The 24,352-nt window shown below is 35.3% G+C and overlaps 2 protein-coding genes across 7 annotated transcripts in view; one reads left to right on the plus strand and one right to left on the minus strand.

Annotated features, from left to right (window-relative positions):
- Positions 1 to 24,352, plus strand: part of SLCO1A2 (solute carrier organic anion transporter family member 1A2) — a 135,468-nt gene that overhangs the window by 25,141 nt on the left and 85,975 nt on the right. The window lies entirely within an intron of this gene.
- On the minus strand, positions 9 to 23,551 carry IAPP (islet amyloid polypeptide). 2 transcript variants are annotated; one of them, XM_063694127.1, is made up of 3 exons: positions 23,497 to 23,551; positions 5,216 to 5,310; positions 9 to 401 (listed from the first exon to the last, which is right to left on the minus strand). In XM_063694127.1, exons 2-3 carry the CDS (start codon positions 5,293 to 5,295, stop codon positions 212 to 214), a joined length of 270 nt encoding a protein of 89 aa, XP_063550197.1. In that variant the 5' UTR covers positions 5,296 to 5,310; positions 23,497 to 23,551; the 3' UTR covers positions 9 to 211. The 2 variants fall into 2 exon arrangements, with proteins under 2 accessions (XP_063550197.1, XP_004052899.1); XM_004052851.4 differs by lacking the exon at positions 23,497 to 23,551 and adding an exon at positions 5,666 to 5,768.

Genomic DNA, 24,352 nt, shown 5'->3' on the forward strand with positions numbered 1-24,352 from the left:
CAAAAACATTTCATTTTAAAAGATACTATCTTTTTATTATGGGACTTTAGTTAGTACTACATATAAAACAATCTTTTGAGAAGGTATATGTCCTAGCAACAAACATCAGACACACAGACCATATATTCACACTGGAGATGAAAAGGGCACTGTTAAATTATACAGGAAATCACTAGAACATAAAACAATAACTATAGAGTTACATTGTCCTCTAAAGGGGCAAGTAATTCAGTGGCTCTCTCTTTAAAACCTCTACTGCATTCCTCTTGCCATATGTATTGGATCCCACGTTGGTAGATGAGAGAATGGCACCAAAGTTGTTGCTGGAACGAACTAAAAAATTTGCCAGGCGCTGCGTTGCACATGTGACAGTGTTGCATTTCCGCTTTTCCACCTGATGACTGGTAACATGGAACAAATGTGAAAAGTTAGAGCCTTAGAATTTTAGCTGGATCCAGCCATGTGACATCAAATATCTTGTACTGATGAAAACCAAAGAAACAATTTTCACAGAAGTAACTCAGTGTTTTGGTTTGCAAACACCTAGATGACTGAGATTTTTTTTTTGACACCTTGAAATGACAATTGAAAATCATATAACATCTTTCATTACAGTCAATGTTGCATTTCTTAGTTAAAAGTCTTCCTTTGGAAATTCAGAATACATTACATATAATCAAAATAACAGTGTCTTTGTCTTACATTTTTAAAAATCTTGAAGAATTTATTTTTAATATATAAAAAGAATTTAGAAGGTAAAATTTATATGTAATCTGAAATATGAAGAAATTTAAAAATAATTATTTCTACATCTTTCCAATAAGAACAAAGCAGCATTACTTAGTCTTGAAGTTCCTTGAGATAATTGAATCAGGAGTGTTATGCAAGAAATGTCATAAGGGAATTCTGCAATATGCAACACACGGATGAACCTTGAGGACATTAGGTTGAGTGAAAGAAGCTAGTCATAGAAAGATAAATACCACTTGGTTCCATGTATATGAAGTATTTAAAATAGTCAAATTCATGAGTTAAAGAGTGGAATGGTGGTTATCAGGGGCAAGGGAGAGGGGGAAATAGGGAGTTACTAACCATTGGGCATACAGCTTCCGTCAAGCAAGATGACTAAGCTCTAGAGATCTGCTGCCCAACATTTTGCACATAATCCAGAATAATGTATTGCATGCTTAAAAATTTGTTAAAAGGGTAGATATCATGCTTTGTTCTTAAAACAATAAAATGAAATATAATAAAATCAAAAATAATGTCATAAAAAGTATGTCAAAAAAAAGAGAATATCATAAAGTCTCCAAAAGAATCAAATCTATCACCTGTTCAGGTACTCTATTGCAATGTGAGAGTTTTATTACTTTTAGCATAAATACATTTTCCTGCTTGGATCTTCTGCTTTCAAGAATTTTAATGATAAGACTAGGTTAAATGTTAAAACCAAAAGACTTTTTTATGTCAATGGTATTAATATTCATCACATTTTTCTAGCCACCTGGAAGAAGTGCATAATAATACTTATAAACTCAGAAATCATAACCACACATTAAATAATTCATTTAATTTTAACTTATGTTTTTATTTAAGACATTTATTTGTATACCAACTCCATTTTTTTGACAGCCTTTTGTTTCAAGGTGCTTTTAAAACGATATCGGAAATGGATGCAGAATAATAGCATTGCTTCCTCTTTGCTGATTATTAGGAAAGTTAGAGAAATGTTTTAGTTTTCAGCTCCACAGAAATCAAAATATTGGTGAAACTTAGGGTAAATGGAAAATGAAATAGTTATAGGGCTAAAAACTCAATGTCCAGGAGCCAGTGGATATGCATAATCTGGGACTCAAATGCAATGGATTTATCTCATTGTGTTTACCTTGTGTGGGGAGTATTTCATTATCTCTATCTCTAAGTAGAGATAGCCTAAGAGTAAATATTTAATAATCTCATGTGAAACTGTTTGTTCTTTTAATTTTACTCCCATATTTCTTCCTAAGTACAGAAAACTCCTTACAGCATTAGGTGAACTGGATACTTGTTGAATGTAAGTGTATGCTGACAAATGTTTGAACAAATTATCTGGGCAAAGAAAACCACTTTGGGATCTAATTATTTAACTTATATCAATCTCATTCACACTATCTGTTCAATTATTTATTTTTGAAGGTACCATAAATATGACCAATGTACATTTCAAAAGAGTGATTTATGCTTTAAGGATTGAACTAGTAATTTCATACATTTGCATTGAATTCTAAAATACTAACTTTTCTTGAAAAACAGTAAAAATTGGAATTTGGTCCAAACATCTCAAAAAAAGTAATAAAGGAAAATTATGGGTCAAATTGAGAAGGTTCAAAGGTAATATCTGTTCCAAGATATGTTTAGCATATGACTGAAGCACAGTGTGAAATACTTTATATGCTAAATGCTGAGTGGTATTTTGATAATTGGTTGGAAGGTCAATAATATAATTTAAAATTGTTCTAAATAAAATGTTACCTTATTTGAGTTAGCTAGATGGGCCATCATTCCACTTAGAAGAAATAGTAAAAGCATTTATGTTTTTATCATATTTGTGAAATTGCTTTTCTAAAAAAGACTTTTCATCTAAATATACTATTCAGTATATATAAGATTCTATCTAAAGCAATCTTTAGGATGGAAAAAGATGTCTGAAATGGTTAATAAAAGGCATTACCTCCCTGGTTTCAGGCATTTTTTTCTCATTGACTACCTGGACAGGTAACATACGAGCTAGTAACAAACATTAAAGCTGTTGACCACTTACAGGCACATACACACATGGAAATTCTTGACTTTAAGAGAGTTTAAACAGAGATGACAATAAGCCAAAGTATAACTCTTAAATTGCCTCTCTTTTAAATTGTCTCTCCAGAGTTTTCAAAATGACTTTAAAGTGAGTCCCTGCTCTCAGCTCTTAACATTCATCTGTGGAAGTATGTGAGCTCCTGCAGGGAGATCCTAGTGATTGCATCTTGGCATCTATGTAATTATATTTTTAACTATCCTTTGATTACCTGCCAGGCAGATATTTACAAGGGAGTGTAAAAAAGTTGGTGGGAAAGTATGTGATCCTTTTATCCTATTTCATACATTTACAAATTGAAAAAATCTCAAATGAGATGATTAAATTTTGTGAGGAAAATGACATTGAATAATGTTAGTTTTATTTTTTAAAAAGAGTTTAAAATTTGACACATTTTCCACATAGATTTTCCTAGCTTTCTGTGAGATATGTAGAATAGTACATGATTTAACATCTCAGCATGACAAATCATACTTCCTTTAACAAATGTTCAAACATACTCATTTCAGGCAACGTATTAAAAAGCAATTTGAAGAATGTTTTACAAGATTTCTAATAATTCAAAGTTAAAGATTGTGAGACTAACATCAAAATAATTTTATAATAAGTAATATTATATTACATATTGCTCTATTTCTAAGTGAAGTTTCTCTCATAATAAACAAACATCTATAAAAACATAATGGTCTGGGTTCAGTGGCTCACTCTTATAATCCCAGAACTTTGGAAGACTGAGGCAGGAGGAAGGCTTGAGCCCAGGAGTTTGACACCAGTCTGGGCAACATAGGGAGACCCTTTCCCTATAAAATAAAGATAAAACAATTAGCTGGGTATGGTGGCAGGTGCCTGTGGTCCCAGCTACTTGGGAGGCTGAGGTGGGAGGATCACCTGAGCCTAGAAGGTCAAGGCTACAGTGAGCCATGATTGTACCACTGTGCTCCAGCAGCCTGGGTGACAGAGAGAGAGAGAGAGAGAGAGAGAGACCCTGTCTCAAAATAAAATAAAAAAAGAGAGGGTAAAAGTGCTTAGTAAATTTCTATATCTATTGAAAGGAGGTATCAAGATATAAACAGATATACTAGGAAATAGTACTGATTTTCCTGTCATCATTCAGATATTCTGCTTATCAGAAGCTTCATGTCATTTTAAAAGTTATTTTTATCCAAGAAAAAGCAAATAGAAAATTACAGTCAGTTCTGAGAAGAACACCCTGTAAACTAAATAAGCCTTGAAATGACAAAAAGCCTCTGATAATGATTCTTGCTATTTATTATACGTAGGTGCTGTAGAAATCTTTGCATATTGCTATGGGCTTCCAAGAAAAACTACCTCGAAGGAAAACAAAGACAAGATGACGATCATTCTAATGAGAATAGTTATAATATGACAATGCACACTCTTTACGAAGGTAAACTTAATTCTCCTTGGTGTTAAAGAGTGTGTAAGTTCAGTCCCATAAGACTATATGGAGCAAAACTAATTTAGGCACAAACAAATCCTCACTATGTTATTTATGACTTATGCACATATTTGAACTTAATAACCCTTTAAATAAATTACGGTTTTAAAATCTCAGTTTGAAAATTTTAACTACTCTAAGAGTTTTACGTGACATAGTTTTTAGATGTCCTTAATTACCATTTAAATGACATGAAACCTTTCATAATAAGACTTCCCAGGAAATCCTGACATACATGCTACCTATTGAAGGTAATTTTAAAAAGCATTAAGTTTATAGCAGCTTAGAAGTAATATGAAGAATAACTTTTTATAAATCTGTTTCACTCACAGAATAGCTAGCTAGCAATATAGAATAAATCCCCCAACAGCAAATGGCTTTTTAACTACTTCTTTTAGGTTTTGTTTCTTAAAAACATTAATTTGCTCCTGATTATTTCTACACATTTCCATTTCCAGAAGATGTAAAAGTTTTTAACATTTCCAGAGACATCTGAGGAAAACAAAAATCTAAGTAATATATACAAAAAGAATCCACTTGGTATAAAAATATATGCTTTAGTTAAGTTTCTCTGGTTTGTTTCAGTATCAGGTTAATATAGGAGAAATTACTACCTTTTGATTTTTTTCCTGCTTCATGTTCTGGCTTTGCCCCTCTAAGTTCCCAGAGTATATTTCTTGACAAAACTGGAATTATCCATTCCTGTCTGTCAGAAGTTCCATCAAAGATATTTATTTGCCACTGGTGTTATTCTTTAAAGAACACAGAATTCAAGGAACAATGGAATAGCTGAAGGTACTGTTCTTAAGCATGATATAGTCAGAAATCTAAGGCTGTAGTTATTTGACAGTATTTAATTCTAATTTTCTCACACTTTACAAAAGTTACAAAAGAAACAGGATTTTAAAGTTACCAACCTTTCAATGGGTGTAGCTTTCAGATGGTTCAATGCAACAGAGAGCACAATGAGAAATACTTGCAGCTTCAGGATGCACATTGCTTCTCAAATTTTCTGTAAAGAATAATCCAGCACTGAAATCAAGAGATTTCTTACAGTTGTAATTGATGTAATTTTAAATTAGAGCTTAGTTTTTAAAAGAAACATCTTTTTAAAACGTAATTTACAAGGATCAAAATTTTTATTTTGATTGATACAAAATTTTTATTGATACAGTCCCTTAATACTGTCCACTTTTCAAGTAATTTCGATATTTTTACTTTCCCAATTTCCTTCTCTAAGCAATCTGAACATTTATATTGTAATACATTCTCCCTTTAGCCTTTCTTTGAAATAAACCATGAATTTAACACCAAGTGTGCATTTCTCTAAATAAATAAAACTTTCCCAGAAATAGGAAATTCTTTACCTTTTAATGTTTCAATGTCAGCAATATCAGCAAATGCTTCTGATAGAAAGAAAGCTTCAAGAAAAGAGTCCAAGCTTGTATCCACTGGAATATTTACCCCCTCATTTGCTAACTAGTAATCCAGCTCTTATATACCCCTCACACCTTTCTCAGCTCTGACATCAGGCAGCTCAGAGAGCCTCTGTTATTAATTTCCATCCCTATAGATAGAAAGTACCTCACAGGCAGCAGAAGCAGATGGGTCATTATTACATTAACTCATGAGTAAATATTAATGTAGCAAATACACAGTGTCCTTGTGCAGTTAATGGTGTGTCATACACAGCAGAAGTTTGAATTTGCCATCTTTGTAGGACATGAGTGAATTTCCAAGAATTAAGTGTATGTTATGGTAAGGAACTGATAGAAAAGGGTAAGGATAACAACAAATGTGCATATATGCAAACAGAGAAATCACAGACTTTTGGTATATCTAAACCCAAGTGACCTCAATGGCTGAATCCCATGAAGCTTCAGGAATAAATGGAGATATAAGGGGAAGGTGTATAAAAAGGGCATAAAAGAGAAATCAAAAGTCATTTACAATGAGGTGAGGGGAGATTTAAAAGCATAAGAGTAATGGAAGACCTACTCTGTGGTAGGGATTATTCTAGGTACCAGAGATATGACAGGGAACAAAACAAAATTAGAATGAACAACTGCTACATAACCAAATGAATAAAAAAATTCATTTTTCAGCACTTAGATAGAGATCCATAGGTATATGTAGTCAAGTAGTTTTTGGATGACCTTTTCCATTCATTCTTACACAGAAATTTTACAATTATTTTGAAAGAACAGATTTGTTTCCCGTTAGCTCCATGAGAACATTATGAATGGCTTAGCTCACACAGTACTTTGTAGTTTGTCTTTTAAAATGATTTGCTTTTTAAAATTTTCTCCAAATTGCTCTTTCTTTTTTTTGTATTTCTTTCTCTCCTTCTTTTTTTTTCTTTTTTTTTTTTGAGATGGAGTTTCACTCTTTGTTGCCCAGGCTGGAGTGCAAGGGTGCGATCTCAGCTCACTGTAACCTCTGCCTCCCGGGTTCAAGTGATTCTCCTGCCTCAGCCTACACAGTAGCTGGGATTACAGGCATGCATCACCATGTATGGCTAATTTTGTATTTTTAGTGGAGACGGGGATTCTCTATGTTGGTCAGGCTGGTCTCGAACTCCCGACCTCAGGTGATCCGCCCACTTCTGCCTCCCAAAGTGCTGGGATTACAGGCGTCAGCCACCGCACCCAGCCTCTTTTTTTGTGTTTCTAAATTATATTTGGTATCTTAGTTATTAATAGAACAACTTAGTGTCATGTAAAGCAAATAAAAGAAATTTCAATTGTCAGTGAAAATGTGCATGCCTGTGTAATCTTAAAAAAATTGAAGTTCTCTAACTAGAAACATTAGTTCATTGATTTCATATACTTCTTAAAAGCTTTGTAACATTGTTTGAAGGTGTTTGGTAGAGATTTCAGGAGGAAAGAAACTTGTTTAGAATCCTTGTTCTAATTATTCAATGATTCTACAATTTTAATATTTCTGTGAAATTTACTGATATTCCAAAAGAAAAAAAATCAAAAGAAATGGAAGGATAATGCATTTCCATAAGAAGATAATGTACTTAACAAGGTGAATATGAGGTAGGAGGCAGGACTAGACTCCAGAGGCAGGGCTTGAACACCAGACCAAATTGAGAACTAGCTAAAACAGGGCCAATGGAAAGCAGCTTTCCATAAGACACGCCCCCTAGTGTGCCATGTCAGTTTACCATTGCTATAACAACACACAGGAGTTACTGCCTCTTTCCAGGGCAATGACCGGATGACCCAAAAGTTACTACCACTTCCCTTGAAATTCTGCATAAACCACCCCTTAATCTGCATGTAGTTAAAAGTGGGTATAAATATGACTGCAAAACCGCCGTAAGCTGCTACTCTCTGCATATGGGTTAGCCCTGCCCTGCAGGAGCAGTCACAGAGTTATAAATGCCAGAGCTGTAACACCGCCTCTTCAATAAAGCTGTTTTCTTCTACCTCCAACTTGCCCCTGAACTCTTTCATGAACAAAGCCAAGAACCGTTGAGGGCTAAGCCTCAGTTTGGGTCTCACCTGTTCTGCGTTAAATACAGTGATGTAGAAAGCATACGAGGGCCAGTGACATTAAATAAGGTTCAACATCAAACATCTAGTTAATGCTGAATCCTGGACCAAAGCTTAGCTTTCTGACTCATGGTCTAGTGTTCATTTAGACAAAAATACTTGCTTAGTACCTATATTGTTATTTATCCTATTTTTGTAACCTTTTTTTTCCTCTAAGATGTTAAGGGTGCCAAACATAACATTGAAAATGGATCCTCTCTTACCCTAGTGTTATAAGCAAAATCTTCTATCTAAGAAAAGAACAGGAAGACCTGGTATTTTATAAGGACTACCATATGTCAGGCATAGTCATATAATTGATATGTGATATCTCACTTCATCTTTGCACCTCTACAGTGGTTATCATTTGCTCTAATTTATAGATAATGAAAATGAGATTCAAAGAATATAAGTGACTTGCTTAAGGTTACAGAGCTACTCAGGAGCAGAGTGAAAGACACATTCTCATCTGTCTGATCTAGGATATTTGTTTCTTTCTTAAAAAGGATCTATGTTTTCATATTCTAAATTGCTAATTGCTTTCTCTAAGTTGTATATCTTGTTATAACACCTTGAATGATTTTGTTATAGCCAGATGTGACCTTATGCTGGTCTCATATAATGTTTAGTAAAATCAACATCTATCCCAATCTCAAATAGCTTCAGGGTTTACATGCTCCCTATAGCACTAATGAAAGTGAAGGTATGTGGATATTTAGATTATCTTTACAAGGGCATAATCTCCTTTCTAAAGGACAAGCATCACTATCACTTATCTTGGTATCTCCTCTAGCCTTGCTAAGTCAAAGTGTGAATAAGGTGCTGGCAGCTTTTGCATCACCTGGGAGCTAATTAGAAATGAAGAATCTCAGGCCCCACCTTGGATCCACTCTATCAAAATCTGCATTTCAAAAATGATCTTTCCTTAGTGATTGCATACACACTACAGTTTGAGAAAAACTGTCCCGCATCTTTAAAACATCAGTCTGGATGTGGAATAATATGTGATATCTCACTTCATCTTCACACCTCTACGGTGGTTATCATCTGCTCTAATTTATAGATAGTGAAACTGAGATTCAAAGAATATAAGCGACTTGCTTAAGGTAAAAGAGCTACTCAAGGGTAGAGTGAAAGACAAATTCTTATCTGCCTGTACCAGGATATTTGTGGAATGAATTAGAGGGTGGCAAGAGTAAAAACAGGAAATCTATTAGCAGACGATGTCAGTGAGATGATGAGGCCTTAGAGCAGGGTGGTTGCTGAGGAGTTAGAGAAGTAAATGACTCCAAGTCATATTCATAATCATAGCATGCTTTGACAATGACATGAATAAAGGGAACAAATGAGAAGAGATTGAAGATAAAAATGAGTGTCAGGTTAGGATATAATTCATAATATGTATTAATGGACTTCTTCCTATCAAATTTTAAAAGTAAAAGATGTTTTATATATCATTTTAAAAATAATTTTTACATTTTATCAAATTTGTATGTGTTCAAATGGTATTAGAAGACTAATAATAAACACAGTAGTCCCTTGCCTTAATTCTGCCCACCCATAAATTTTGCTCTCCATGGGCACTCAGTTTTAACTATTTTAGGTGTTTCTACATTTCTTTATTTTAGCTGTTTCTACATTTCAAAAATATTTACTTCTCTGGACACTCTTGATTTATTAAATTTACATTTTATATGTTGATATCCCATATTAGAAGAAGAAGATTCAGCTCTCCTCACTTTTCTTCTCTACCACTATCGTAAAATAGTTTAATAAATTTTTTTGAATTATATCAATATTAGGTGTACATCTTTTTTCTATTTACATTTTAAAGTGTTTCTTTTGGGAACTTTCAAATGTATATAAAATTAGAACAATTATCAACAAATGATCTATCTTGCTCACTCTATATTCCTACCTACTTTCCTCCCACCTCCCACTGTGTTATTTAAAACAAATCCTAGAGAGCACATAATTTTAACTGTACGTTTTTTAGTGCTATAAAAGATAAGGACATTTTATAGAACATAGCTATAAAACCATTATCCCATCTAAACATACAATTTATGGGAATTCCTTAATATAAATATTCATTCAGATTCACGTTTTCCAGTTGTCTACAAAAAAAAAAAATTAACTGGTTTGTTGGATTTAGGATCTAAACAAGATTGCATTTGGTTGCTCTGTGTGACTCTTTAATTTACAATTTTCTGTCCTTTATTTTTCTCATTACTAATATTTGAAAAATGGGGGCATTTGTTGTGTAGAATTTCCCACATCCTGGATTTTGCTGATGGCATACGTGTGGTATCATTTAACACGTTCCTTTCTCATTTGCATTTCTTCTATACTTGTAGTTTGGTCTAGAGGCTTGATATGATTCGGCTTCCATTATTTTGGTAAGGATATGTCTCACGTGATGCTGTTTATTTCCTATTGCATTATATCAAGGGGTATGTAATATCTTTTATGAGGTTAAAAATGATCAGTGGGTTCAAATAGCAGGCAAGTTGTTCATTCTGAGTTCTCTATCAGCCTTTCATTTACTGGTTTTAGCAATCTTTGCTGATAATTGCCTGAAATCCTTTTTATTAGGGGTTGAAAAATAGTGCTAGTCTAATTCTGTCATTCATTTGTCATTTATTAGTTGAAATTCTTCAATGAAAGAGAACATCTCTTGTTAACTATTTGATTACCTTGAGGTAGTTTTAAATGAAAGGCAAGATATATGATTTTTTTCATTTTTTTGAAATATACTTTATATGTATTTTGATTTCGTCTTTTTCATATTAAAATTATCCCATGTTGGATCAACAGGAATCCCTTCCAGTTGCCTTCTATGTCTTGTAGTCTCAGTACTTTGGTAGCTTTATTAATTTCTGATGAATGGCGTGATTTTATGACAACCTAAATGCTGATTACTATTGAACTGAGTAATATGCTGTGAGTATTTTCCTTTCTTATTTAACCTTTTGTTTTTCTCCTAATTAACATTTGCCTCTTTTTCGATTGTTCAGTTTTAGGTTTGCAAATTGTCTCAGAGAATGATAAAATATGATATGACCACTCTTCATATGATAATATTTCCTTCTTATTTCCAACTTCCCCTCTCATTGCCCATTCTCATGGAAGTCTTTCTCCTATAGCCTCTGACCTTCTGCTTTTTTCCAAACTGATTGCTTTCTAGGATTGCTACATAGTTGTTTTTATCCTTTTGCTTTCATATTGAGAAATACTCCCACCATTCTTCTATTTTAAATACACTGGTCTAGTTTTCTTGATTTACATCCTTATTTCGATGGAACATATACTGCAGTAGCTTCCTGAGAATGGACACATGAAAGATTGAGACCTTTTGTTTCTGAGCTTAGTTCTAAACACATTATTTTTATTGAGAATTATAAAGGCATTATTTCCTTGCATTCTAACCACAATGTGGCTAAAAGAAAAGCAGTTTTTGATTTTTTATATTTCATTGTTTACAACCTCTCTGTAGAAGTCCTTAGGATCTTTTCTGTATTCCTGATATATTTAAATTCATGCTGATATGCTTTGGTGTGGATCTTTTTTTATTGACTGAGCTGGAAACTCAGTGTATCTTTTAATATATAAATTTGTGTTACTTAGCTCTGAAAAGTACTTTTGAATTTTTTCTTGATATTTGTTTCCTTTCCATTTTCTCTGCTTTCCTCCCCCAAAAAGCTTTTATTAATCTTGTATTTATTTATACATATTTTCACTATTTTTAAATCTCTTTAATTCTTTAACTGCTTAGAAATTTCCTAAACTTAATCTACCAACTTTTCCATAAAAAAACTTTTACAATCATATTTTTAATTTTCAAGAGATCTTGCTTTCTGAATCTTCTTTAATAGCATCCTGCTTTTGTTTCATTGATGTAATATCCATCCTTATCTCTGATGATACTATTTACAGCTTTCTCTTTTCTGGCTTCTTTTTAAAATTCTCCTCCTGTTGTGGTCTTCATTTCCTTCAGATCCCTTTTTTTTTAAAAAAATCTTTTGATGTTTATATTTCTTTTTTATTTTTATTTTATTATTTTACTTTAAGTTCTAGGGTACATGTGCACGGCGTGCAGGTTTGCTACATATGAATACGTGTGCCATGTTGGTGTGCTGCAGCCGTCAACTCGTCATTTACATTAGGTATATCTCCTAATGCTATCCCTCCCTCCCCTACCCACCGGCAGGCCCCAGTGTATGATGTTCCCCACCCTGTGTCCATGTGTTCTCATTGTTCAATTCTCACCTATGAGTGAGAACATGTGGTGTTTGGTTTTCTGTCCTTGCAATACTTTGCTCAGAATGATGGTTTCCAGCTTCATCCGTGTCTCTATAAAGGATATGAACTCATCCTTTTTTATGGCTGCAGAGTATTCCATGGTGTATATGTGCCACATTTTCTTAATCCAGTCTATCATTGATGGATATTTGGGTTGGTTCCAAATCTTTGCTGTTGTGAATAGTGCCACAATAAAACATATGTATGCATGTGTCTTTATAGCAGCATGATTTATACTCCTTTAGGTATATGCCCAGTAATGGGATGGCTGGGTCAAATGGTATTTCTAGTTCTAGATCCTTGAGGAATTGCCACACTGTCTTCCACAATGGTTGAACTACTTTACAGTCTCACCAGCAGTGTAAAAGCATTCCTATTTCTCCACATCCTCTCCAGCACCTGTTTTTTCCTGACTTTTTAATGATCACCATTCTAACTGGTGTGAGATGGTATCTCATTGTGGTTTTGACTTGCGTTTCTCTGATGGCCAGTGATGATGAGCATTTTTTCATGTGCCTGTTGGCTGCATAAATGTCTTCTTTTGATAAGTGTCTGTTCATATCCTTCGCCCACTTTTTGATGGGGTTGTTTTTTTTCTTGTAAATTTGTTTAAGTTCTTTGTAGATTCTGGATATTAGCCCTTTGTCAGATGAGTAGGTTGCAAAAATTTTCTCCCATTTTGTAGGTTGCCTGTTCACTCTGATGGTAGTTTCTTTTGCTGTGCAGAAGCTCTTTAGTTTAATTAGATCCCATTTGTCAAATTTGGCTTTTGTTGCCATTGCTTTTGGTGTTTTAGACATGAAGTCCTTGTCCATGCCTATGTCCTGAATGGTAATGCGTAGGTTTTCTTCCAGGGTTTTTATGGAGTTAGGTATAACATTTAAGTCTTTAATCCATCTTTAACTGATTTTTGTATAAGGTGTAAAGAAGGGATCCAGTTTCAGCTTTCTACATGTGGCTAGCCAGTTTTCCCAGCACCATTTATTAAATAGGGAATCCTTCCCCAATTTGTTGTTTTTCTCAGGTTTGTCAAAGATCAGATGGTTGTAGATGTGTGGTATTCTTTCCGAGGGCTCTATTCTGTTCCGTTGTTCTATATCTCTGTTTTGGTACCAGTGCCATGCTGTTTTGGTTACTGTAGCCTTGTAGTATAGTTTGAAGTCAGATAGCATGATGCCTCCAGCTTAGTTGTTTTGGCTTAGGATCATCTTGGCAATGCAGGCTCTTTTTTGGTTCTATATGAACTTTAAAGTAGTTTTTTCCAATTCTGTGAAGAAAGTCATTGGTAGCTTGATGGAGATGGCATTGAATCTATAAATTACCTTGGGCAGTATGGCCATTTTCACAATGTTGATTCTTCCTATCCATGAGCATGGAATGTTCTTCCATTTGTTTGTGTCCTCTTTTATTTCGCTGAGCAGTGGTTTGTAGTTCTCCTTGAAGAGGTCCTTCACATACCTTGTAAGTTGGATTCCTACGTATTTTATTCTCTTTGAAGCAACTGTGAAAGGGAGTTCACTCATTATTTGGCTCTCTCTCTGTTATTGGTGTATAGGAATGCCTGTGATTTTTGCACATTGAGTTTGTATCCTGAGACTTTGCTGAAGTTGCTTATCAGCTTAAGGAGATTTTGGGCTGAGACGATGGGGTTTTCTAAATATACAATCATGTCATCTGCAAACAGGGACAATTTGACTTCCTCTTTTCCTAATCGAATACCCTTTATTTCTTTGTCTTGCCTGATTGCCCTTGCCAGAACTTCCAACACTATGTTGAATAGGAGTGGTGAGAGAGGGCATCCCTGTCTTGTGCCAGTTTTCAAAGGGAATGCTTCCAGTTTTTCCCCATTCGGTATGATATTGGCTGTGGGTTTGTCATAAATAGCTCTTATTATTTTGAGATACCTTCCATCAATACCTAGTGTATTGAGAGTTTTTAGCATGAAGAGTTGTTGAATTTTGTTAAAGGCCTTTTCTGCATCTATTGAGATAATCATGTGGTTTTTGTCTTTGGTTCTGTTTATGTGATGGATTATGTTTATTGATTTGCATATGTTGAATCAGCCTTGCATCCCAGGGATGAAGCCCCCTTGATCATGGTGGATAAGTTATTTGATGTGCCGCTGGATTCGGTTTGCCAGTATTTTACTGAGGATTTTTGCATCAATGTTCATCAGAGATATTGGTCTAAAATTCTCTTTTTTTGTTGAGTCTCTGCCAGGCTTTGGTATCAGGATGATGCTGGCCTCATAAAATGAATTAGGGAGGATTCCCTCTTTCTCTATTGATTGGAATAGTTTCAGAAGGAATGGTACCAGCACCTCTTTGTACCTCTGGTAGAATTCAGCTGTGAATCCTTCTGGTCCTGGACTTTTTTTTGTTGGTAGGCTATTAATTATTGCCTCAATTTCAGAGCCTGTTATTGGTCTATTCAGGGATTTAACTTCTTCCTGGTTTAGTCTTGGGAGGGTGTATTTGTCCAGGAATTTATCAGTTTCTTCTAGATTTTCGAGTTTATTTGCGTAGAGGTGTTTATAGTATTCTCTGATGGTAGTTTGTATTTGTGTGGCATTGACGGTGATATCCCCTTTATCATTTTTTATTGCGTCTGTTTGATTCTTCTCTCTTTTCTTCTTTATTAGTCTCACTAGCTGTCTATCCATTTTGTTCATCTTTTCAATAAACCAGCACCTGGATTCATTGATTTTTTGAAGGGTTTTTTGTGTCTCTATATCCTTCAGTTCTGCTCTGATCTTAGTTATTTCTTGCCTTCTGCTAGCTTTTGAATGTGTTTGCTCTTGCTTCTCTAGTTCTTTTAATTGTGATGTTAGGATGTCAATTTAAGATCTCTCCTGCTTTCTCTTGTGGGCATTTAGTGCTTTAAATTTCCCTCTACACACTGCTTTAAATGTGTCCCAGAGATTCTGGTATGTTGTGTCTTTGTTCTCGTTGGTTTCAGAGAACGTCTTTATTTCTGCCTTCATTTCGTTATGTACCCAGTAGTCATTCAGGAGCAGGTTGTTCAGTTTCCATGTAGTTGAGCGATTTTGAGTGAGTTTCTTAATCCTGAGTTCTAGTTTGATTGCACTGTGGTCTGAGAGACAGTTTGTTATAATTTCTGTTCTTTTACATTTGCTGAGGAGTCCTTTACTTCCAACTATGTGGTCCATTTTGTAATAAGTGTGATGCGGTGCTGAGAAGAATTTACATTCTGTTGTTTTGGGGTGGAGAGTTCTGTAGATGTCTATTAGGTCCGCTTGGTGGAGAGCTGAGTTTAATTCCTGGATATCCTTGTTAACTTTCTCTCTCGTTGATCTGTCTAACGTTGACAGTGGGGTGTTAAAGTCTCCCATTATTATCGTGTGGGAGTCTAAGTCTCTTTGTAGGTCACTAAGGACTTGCTTTATGAATCTGGGTGCTCCTGTATTGGGTGCATATATATTTAGGATAGTTAGCTCTTCTTGTTGAATTGATCCCTTTACCATTATCTAATGGCCTTCTTTGTCTCTTTAGATCTTTGTTGGTTTAAAGTCTGTTTTATCAGAGACTAGGATTGCAACCCCTGCTTTTTGTTGTTTTCCATTTTCTTGGTAGATCTTCCTCCATCCCTTTATTTTGAGCCTATATGTGTCTCTGCACGTGAGATGGGTTTCCTGAATACAGCACACTGATGGGTCTTGACTCTTTATCCAATTTGCCAGTCTGTGTCTTTTAATTGGAGCATTTAGCCCATTTACATTTAAGGTTAATATTGTTATGTGTGAGTTTGATCCTGTCATTATGATGTTAGCTGGTTATTTTGCTCATTAGTTGATGCAGTTTCTTCCTAGTATTGATGGTCTTTACAATTTGGCATGTTTTTCCAGTGGCTGGTACCAGTTGTTCCTTTCCCCGTTTAGTGCTTCCTTCAGGAGCTCTTGTAAGGCAGGCCTGGTGGTGACAAAATTTCTCAGCATTTGTTTGTCTCTAAAGGATTTTATTTCTCCATCACGTATGAAGCTTAATTTGGCTAGGTATGAAATTCTGGGTTGAAAATTCTTTAAGAATGTGCAACTGTACCCTAAAACTTAAAGTATATTAAAAAAATGTTGAATATAGGCCCCCACTCTCTTCTGGCTTGTAGAGTTTCTGCCAAGAGATCCTCTGTTAGTCTGATGGGCTTCCCTTTGTGGGTAACCCGACCTTTCTCTCTGGCTGCCCTTAACGTTTTTTCCTTCATTTCAACTTTGTTGAATCTGACAATTATGTGTCTTTGAGTTGCTCTTTTTGAGGATTATCTTTGTGGCATTCTCTGTATTTCCTGAATTTGAATGTTGGCCTGCCCTGTTAGGTTGGAGAAGTTCTCCTGGATGATATCCTGAAGAGTGTTTTCCAACTTGGTTCCATTCTCCCCCTCATTTTCAGGTACACCAATCAGACATAGATTTGGTCTTTTCGCATAGTCCCATATTTCTTGGAGGATTTGTTCATTTCTTCTTACTCTTTTTTCTCTAAACTTCTCTTCTCACTTCATTTCATTCATTTGATCTTCAATCACTGATACCCTTTCTTCCATTTGCTCAAATCGGCTACTGAAGCTTGTACATGTGTCACGTAGTTCTTGTGCCATGGTTTTCAGCTCCATCAGGTCATTTAAGGACTTCTCTACATGGTCTATTCTCTACACTGCCATTCTTCTACTCTTTTTTCAAGGTTTTTAGCTTCTTTGCGATGGATTGGAACATCCTCCTTTAGCTCGGAGAAGTTTGTTATTACTGATCGTCTGAAGCCTTCTTCTCTCAACTCGTCAAAGTCATTCTCCGTCCAGCTTTGTTCCATTGCTGGCAAGGAGCTCTGTTCCTATGGAGGAGAAGAGGTGTGCTGATTTTTATAATTTTCAGCTTTTCTGCTCTGGTTTCTCCCCATCTTTGTGGTTTAACCTACCTTTGATCTTTAATGATGGTGACCTATAGATGGGGTTTTGGTGTGGATGTCCTTTCTGTTTGTTAGTTTTCCTTCTAACAGTCAGGACCCTCAGCTGCAGGTATGTTTGAGTTTGCTGGAGGTTCACTCCAGACCCTGTTTGCCTGGGTATCACCAATGGAGGCTGCAGAACAGCAAATATTGCAGAACGGCAGATGTTGCTGTCTGATCCTTCCTCTGGAAGCTTTGTCTCAGAGGGGTACACAGTTGTATGAGGTGTCAGTCGGCCCATACTGGGAGGCGCCTCCCAGTTAGGCTACTCAGGGGTCAGGGACCCACTTGAGGAGGCAGTCTGTTCGTTCTCAGATCTCAAGCTGTGGGCCGGGAGAAGCACTACTCTCTTCAAAGCTGTCAGACAGGGACGTTTAAGTCTGCAGAAGTTTCTGCTGCCTTTTGTTCAGCTATGCCCTGCCCCTAGAGGTGGAGTCTACAGAGGCAGGCAGGCCTCCTTGAGCTGTGGTGGGCTCCACCCAGTTCAAGCTTCCTAGCTGCTTTGTTTACCTTCTCAAGCCTCAGCAATGGCGGACGCCCCTCCCCCAGCCTCGCTGGTGCCTTGCAGTTCCATCTCAGACTGCTATGCTAGCAGTGAGCAAGGCTCCGTGGGTGTGGGACCCTCCGAGCCAGGCACGGGATATAATCTCCTGGTGTGCCATTTGCTAAGGCTGTTGGAAAAGTGCAGTATTAGGGTGGGAGTGTCCCTATTTTCCAGATGCCATCCGTCATGGCTGCCCTTTGGTAGGAAAGGGAATTCCCCGACCCCTTGCGCTTCCTGGGTGAGGGGATGCCCCGCCCTGCTCTGTGGGCTGCACCCACTTGTCTGGCAAGCCCCAGAGATGAACCTGGTACCTCAGTTGGAAATGCAGAAATCACCCGTCTTCTGCATCGTTCATGCTGGGAGCTGCAGACTGGAGCTGTTCCTATTCAGCCATCTTGGCACCACCCTCCGATATTTATATTTTTTATTGGAGCTTTCTTTAAACATCTGATGATCCTTATTGGCCCATTTATTTATTTTTATATTGGTGTCGTTTTACACTTTCATTTAAGGATTATCAAAATGCAATAAACTGCACATATTTAAAACGTATAATTTGACTGGTTTTGGCCAATGCACACACCCCTGAAACCCTCACCACAATTAATGTAACAGACATTTCCATCCTCCTAAAATGTTGTCTTGTAAGCTTTTTTAGTTTATCTCTTGTTACACTTCCTCATTTCCTTCCACTCCCCAAACCCCTCCTCAGGTAACTGCTGTTGTGTTTTTTGTTCCTATGGATTTGTTTGCATTTTCCAGAATTCTATACAGATGAGATAGTATAGCATGTATTCCTTTTTGCCTGACTTTTTTTTCATTCAGCATAATGATTTTGAAATTTATCTGCATTCTGTATCCATGTGCATATTTTAAATTGTGGAGTAGTATTTCATTGTGTGAATATATTACAAAATGTTTAGCCATTTTCTTAATGGACTTTGGGTTATTTCTAGTTTGAGGCTATTACAAATGAAGCTGCTACAAATATTCAGGTACAAGTCTTTGTGTTGACACATGCTTCTTCTTTTCTCTTGTTTAAATATGTAAGGAGAGGTAAGAAGTCCATTTACTTATTTATTTATTTATTTATTATTTTTTATTTTTATTTTTTGAGACAGAGTCTCGCTCTGTCACCCAGGCTGGACTGCAGTGGCTCAATCTTGGCTCACTGCAAGCTCCGCCTCCCAGGTTCATGCCATTCTCCTGCCTCAGCCTCCGGAGTAGCTGGGACCACAGGCACCTGCCACCACGCCTAGCTAATCAGAAGTCCATTGATTTTTATTAGTGAGACACTACAATGTTGATTGGGTGTCATGCTTGGACATGGCTTGCCAAATGGTGGATTTCATTGCAAGGTTATTGGGTAGGAAGAAGACCATTTATCTGGGAGACTCCCAAATATCAGTATTTGTGGTTCTTTTAGCCAGGCAATTTCAGGTTTGTGGGTTTGTTTTTTTTTTAATTCACTAATGTTTTCCACAAGGAGTGAATAGTCAAGTTGAGGAAGAGGGTTTACAATTTAGTTGATTTTCCCTGTTTTTAAACTAGTGTTTTTCTTCTTTCCTTTATGGTGATTGGTTTCCACAGACCTGGAGTCTATCAAGTTTAATTTATCCAGAAATTAAACTGTCGTTAGGGTTAGAGAAGGTTGTTACCTGGATGCTTGGAAGGAAGTATGCGGGGATGGTCTTTCTTAAAGTCCATAGTCTTAAAGTATATAAAAATCTTCTAGCTTTTAGTCTTATCCCATGGCCTTGCTTCTGAGTTTTCTGGGGTCTAAAAATCCCTAGACTTGCAGGGACACTGGAGTAGCAGCTTGCTTCCTGTTAACATTGCTTTCTTAGCTAAGCGTAGGATTCTGAAGATAAGTCATTATCTCTCCTCAGTCTTTTGCCACCTTCCAAATATATGTGAATATCTTCAGCCTGTTATTGTTTCCTCTCTCATTCTTTTTGTCCGTGTATTCTTTTTATTTCTTTGTTTTCATTTTAATATTGCCATGGTTAAATGAAGTATAGATTACATGTTTATTCCTTCAGGAATCTCTTTGTGGCTTTGGTAGGTATTTAGACTTATGTATTAGAATTCAGTATTTAATGGTTTGCATCTTTGTGTTTTAAAAGTGTCTCCAACAAACTGCTTTTTATTTTTCTTTTCATTTTTTCAATATTGTTCATTTATTGTTTGTAGACTTCTTTTCATGTTTCAAAGTTAATTTTTAATTATAAAAAATTAGAAAGGAACTAAAAATTGAGAATTATTAACTAGTGATAAAATATGACACAAAATTATCTATATATGATGATAGAACTATACACAATATTTGCATACAATAAAATAAAACAAAAATATTATAATAGTTTTTGTGTTAGTACTAAGCCATGGATGACATTTCTGTAGGCATTTTTAATGTTGCTACATAGTTTTAAAACCATCTCGTTAATGGATTGCCACATAGTTTAAAAGTAGTATTGTTCTAAACATTTTTTGGAGAGGAAAAATATGTGTTTTAAAATCTGTGCTGGTTGGTATCAAACAATACTTTTTCTATTTCATTCCACTAAGAATGCTTAAAGAACACTATTTTCTATGTAAAAAGCTGCAAATTAGCAAGCTTAATGATTTTTTCCAGCATACTTTCATCTCTTTGTATCACAGATTCACTTTGCTAGAGAACCATCTAGAATTGTCTTTTAAAAAATTATTCTTTCTACCATCCTTTAAAATGTAGCACAGATATTTTTAAGTTTATTAAGTGAAAAATGCCTATTCCAACACTCTTTTCATATCTCCTTTTACCAGATTCAAAACATGTGAGTAAAGTTTTGAAAAGAGACAGGAGACCAACTCACTCCACCCTGCCCCACCTCACACCACCCACCCACCGAAGTCTGAGTAAGAGTGAGCAGTGCCCTCTCACTTAGAGCTTAATTTTCTTTGTGTGCTTTTATGGAGAATTCTGTATTTAATGGTTTGCATGTTTATATTTTAAAAACTTCTCAATAAATTTTCTTAAGCAAGAACGTGTTTTCTAATGCTGTTTTCATATTTTAAAAGAAAATGCATTTTTTAAGGACTCCTGAGATCTTGTTTCAGACATACAGATTAGGAGCTTTAGGAAGTCTTGATGATTTCTCCAGATAAAAACAAAAAAAAAAAAACCACAGAAACAAATGAAAAATAATCGCTGAGTTAGAAGAAACCTTAAGAATAATTTAACTCTCCCATAATGCTTGAATTATTCATTCAATAATACTTACAGCATCTATTGGACACTAAATCCTTACATATAGTCTAGTTGGAGATTTGGTCAAAAATGGGAAAATAACAATGACATTTCCAACCAGTTGGGACAAAAAATGCTGCAACACCATGTGGCTTAAACAACAGAAATTTATAGTTTCAAAGTTCTGGAGGCAAGAAGTCTAAGATTAGGTGTCAGCAGGGTTGGTTCTATCTGAGGGCTGTTGCATGCCTCTTCCTAGCTTCTGGTAGTTTGCTGGCAATCTTGTTGGTTTGGAGAAGCAGCATCACCTTATCTTTGTCTTTATTCCCATGAGGCATTATCCCTGTGTGTGTGTCTCTGTGACCAAACTTCCCCTTTTTATACGTCCACCAGTTATATTATACTAGGGTCTCAAAGTATCTCAGTATGACTTCGTCTTAATAATTACTTTGGAAATAACTCTGTTTACAAATGTGGTTTCATTCTGAGGTACTATTTGGACTTCAACAGATGCATTTTGCAGGGACACGGTTCAACCCATAAAGGTTTTCTGGGCATTCTATAATTTTTGTTTGTTTTTATCCTTTCTTTAGCTCAATAGATTTTGTTCGTAAATCTTTCTCAGTGAAATTATTTCTTTTACTGTTTTGTGGTCAATATTTTCTGTATTATTGCTATTTGAGACTTTATTAAATTTATATTTGTAATCTAGTATATAATCTATTTTAGTAAAGGTTCCACGAGCACTGAAAAAGGCATATTTTCTGTTTAAGATACAAAAGTTCTCACCACTCTATAGATCTCCATACAATCTACTTTATTAAAAATGTAATTTAAGTCTTACAAATCCTTCTTTATACTTTTTACCTTACTAGAACTTGGACTGCATGAGAATTAAGCTACTATTATTTAAATGTTTCTGCCTGTTTGTCTTTGCATCTCATGTGTTTTCTGCTTCATGAAGTTGTTTTACTCATTGGGTGCATAGAAATGTATAACACTCATATCTTTACTGTGAATTGTTCCCTTTAGTATATGTAAAGTACTTTTCTATGTCACATTTAGTGCTTTTTCAAAAGCTCTGAATGTTACCTTTTCAAATATTATGATAATGACTCGTTTTTTTCTTACCTCTCTCCTTCCTTTTCCTCTCTCCCTTTTTTTCTTTTGTATCCCACTGTGCCCGTTCTTTTATTGTTATCTTTAGGTATAAATTTGTATTTAGTGTGTCTCTGTCATACACAGCATATAATTGAGATTTGTTTTGGGAGTTAATCTGAAAAGTTCTTTCTTTTAGGAGGTAAATTAAGCCTGCATATTTCTTAATATCATAGGTATGTTTGGGCTTACTTCTGTCATATTAATAATGATAATTATTCCATAGTGCTTAATATTACCAGACTTTATTCAAGAATTATATATAAATATTTTAAATTTAATTCTTACATAAACCATCATTTGAAAATATATGGTGAAACTGAGGTACAGAGACGGTAGTAACATACTCAAAGACACAGCGCTAGTTACTTATAGAGCTGTGATTCAAATTTATTCTGATTCTTGAATTTTTTTCTCTATCACTACATTATACAGGGTCTTTATTTGATGCCTTTTGTGATAATCCTGTATAATTTCTTAAAATCTATTTTCAAGTTCACAAATCATCCCTTTCATCTGTATCTGATATGCTGTTACTCATTCAATACTATTTTAATATCAAAGATTAAGTTAGTTTAGTTCTAAATACTTCTTGGCCATTTTAAGTAGCCTTTTTTGGTTAATTAGAAATAATCAGTTTGAAAATCTTTTAACCATTTTATATATGGTTGGTTTATACTGTGTATCTGATAATTTCAGCATACAAATTTTCTTTAAACTTAATCTGTATTTTGTTTCTGAGAACTCTCAGTTACAGTAGTTTGATTTTTGTTTATAAGATCATGTGTTTTTTAACTTAATCTGTAAGAATCCTAAGTGTTTATGTTGGAAATATTCCCTGAGAAAAGATTTGGTTGCATTGCCACTATACAGAATTCCCTAACATCTAGGATCACTTTAGCTCCATGGGGGATTAAGGGTAATATAGGAAACTCACATCAGCTCCCTAACCTTGAGACAGACTCAAAGTTTAGGTCTCCCAGATCCTAGGCCTTGTATCAGTATTTTCTCCCAGAACAACTTCCTCTCACTTATTGATTACTCATGGCTCTCTGCTCAGATTTTAGCTCATTGCCTACCCCCTCACACTTCGAGATTTCTTTTCCTTTCTGTGAGCTTAGCCATAAAAATATGTTTGTCTTAACTCATCTAAGTTCTAGTTGTCTTTTAGTGGGAGGACTCTTCAGGATAAAGTCATACTTCAGGAAATAGTGATGTGTATGCACATTTTAAAGACTTCTGAGCTATATAGACAAATTCTACTCTATAAAGGTCGTAATAATCCATACTCCTCTAGAAATGATTTAGTGGCTCTGGTCTTCTTAAAATTGCCAACACGGGAAATTATAATAAAATAATATACATGGATCATATGATAAAGAAAAGTAGTATCTTTGTGTTAAGTTGATTTTTTTATAGTAGTGATTTAAAGTGTATTTTTGAACATATGTGCCATTTACTTTCTAGTTACCTGGAAATGTAGATGTAGATATTAGGATAGATCTGACCTGGGGATGTGCAAAGCTTTGCCCATAGAGTATATAATCCAAGGAGTGCATGTGCAACAACAGTAAATTAAGACAAAGAGTATCCCAGGAAACATCAGAATTCATGAGTCATACTGAGAAGTAGGAGCCAAAGAAAGATATGGAAGTGCTCAAGGATGACTTATTGGGAGATATCAGTAGTGTCAGCAATCAAATGAAGAAAAAATTCAAAGAAAGAAAGGTTGTTATGAGTGTTACATGATAAAGATAAATAACATAGGATGAAGGCTAAAAAACAGAAATTTGAATTTAAAAGTAAAGGTTTCCCTACAACCATAGCTACACTGCTTTCAGGTAAGGACAGAAACAGATACAATGGAATAGCAGGACAGTCCTGAACAACTACTAATGTAGATTCAATGTATCATAACATATTGAGAGTCAGGGATCTTTTGAGACTATGACGGAAAAAATTGATTTTTTTTTCTGGAAAATGCTCACATGCACACACAATCTAAATATTGAATGCAATATCTAGATATTCACATTTCCTCTGACAACTATCTTTATCTGGCTTCTCTTATTGTCACCTAATTTAAGAGGTTTCATCACAGCAGAAAGGAGAAATACCAATACCTTCAGGAGAGGATAGGGGTAGGTTAAGGTAACATGTAAAAAAATACCTGGCTCTTACTAAACACATGTTCATTGAATGCTTGTTGATTTTTCAGTAGCCACCAGGAAAGAAGAGGAAAAATATAATTGTCAGCACAGTGTCCCCAGATGACTGAGAGGTACTGGGATCATGAGTGCAGTGGAGACATGAGTGTTTTAGGGAGG

Source organism: Gorilla gorilla, chromosome 10, assembly GCF_029281585.2.
Source record: "Gorilla gorilla gorilla isolate KB3781 chromosome 10, NHGRI_mGorGor1-v2.1_pri, whole genome shotgun sequence".
Taxonomy (NCBI): Eukaryota; Metazoa; Chordata; class Mammalia; order Primates; family Hominidae; genus Gorilla; species Gorilla gorilla.

Excerpts from the sequence above, each read along its gene's own strand:
- IAPP (XM_063694127.1), bottom strand. The coding sequence starts at position 5,295 with ATGTGCATCCTGAAGCTGCAAGTATTTCTCATTGTGCTCTCTGTTGCA. Across the intron at positions 402-5,215 it reads AAAGCTACACCCATTGAAAG|TCATCAGGTGGAAAAGCGGA; the intron begins GTTGGTAACTTT and ends CCATGTTACCAG.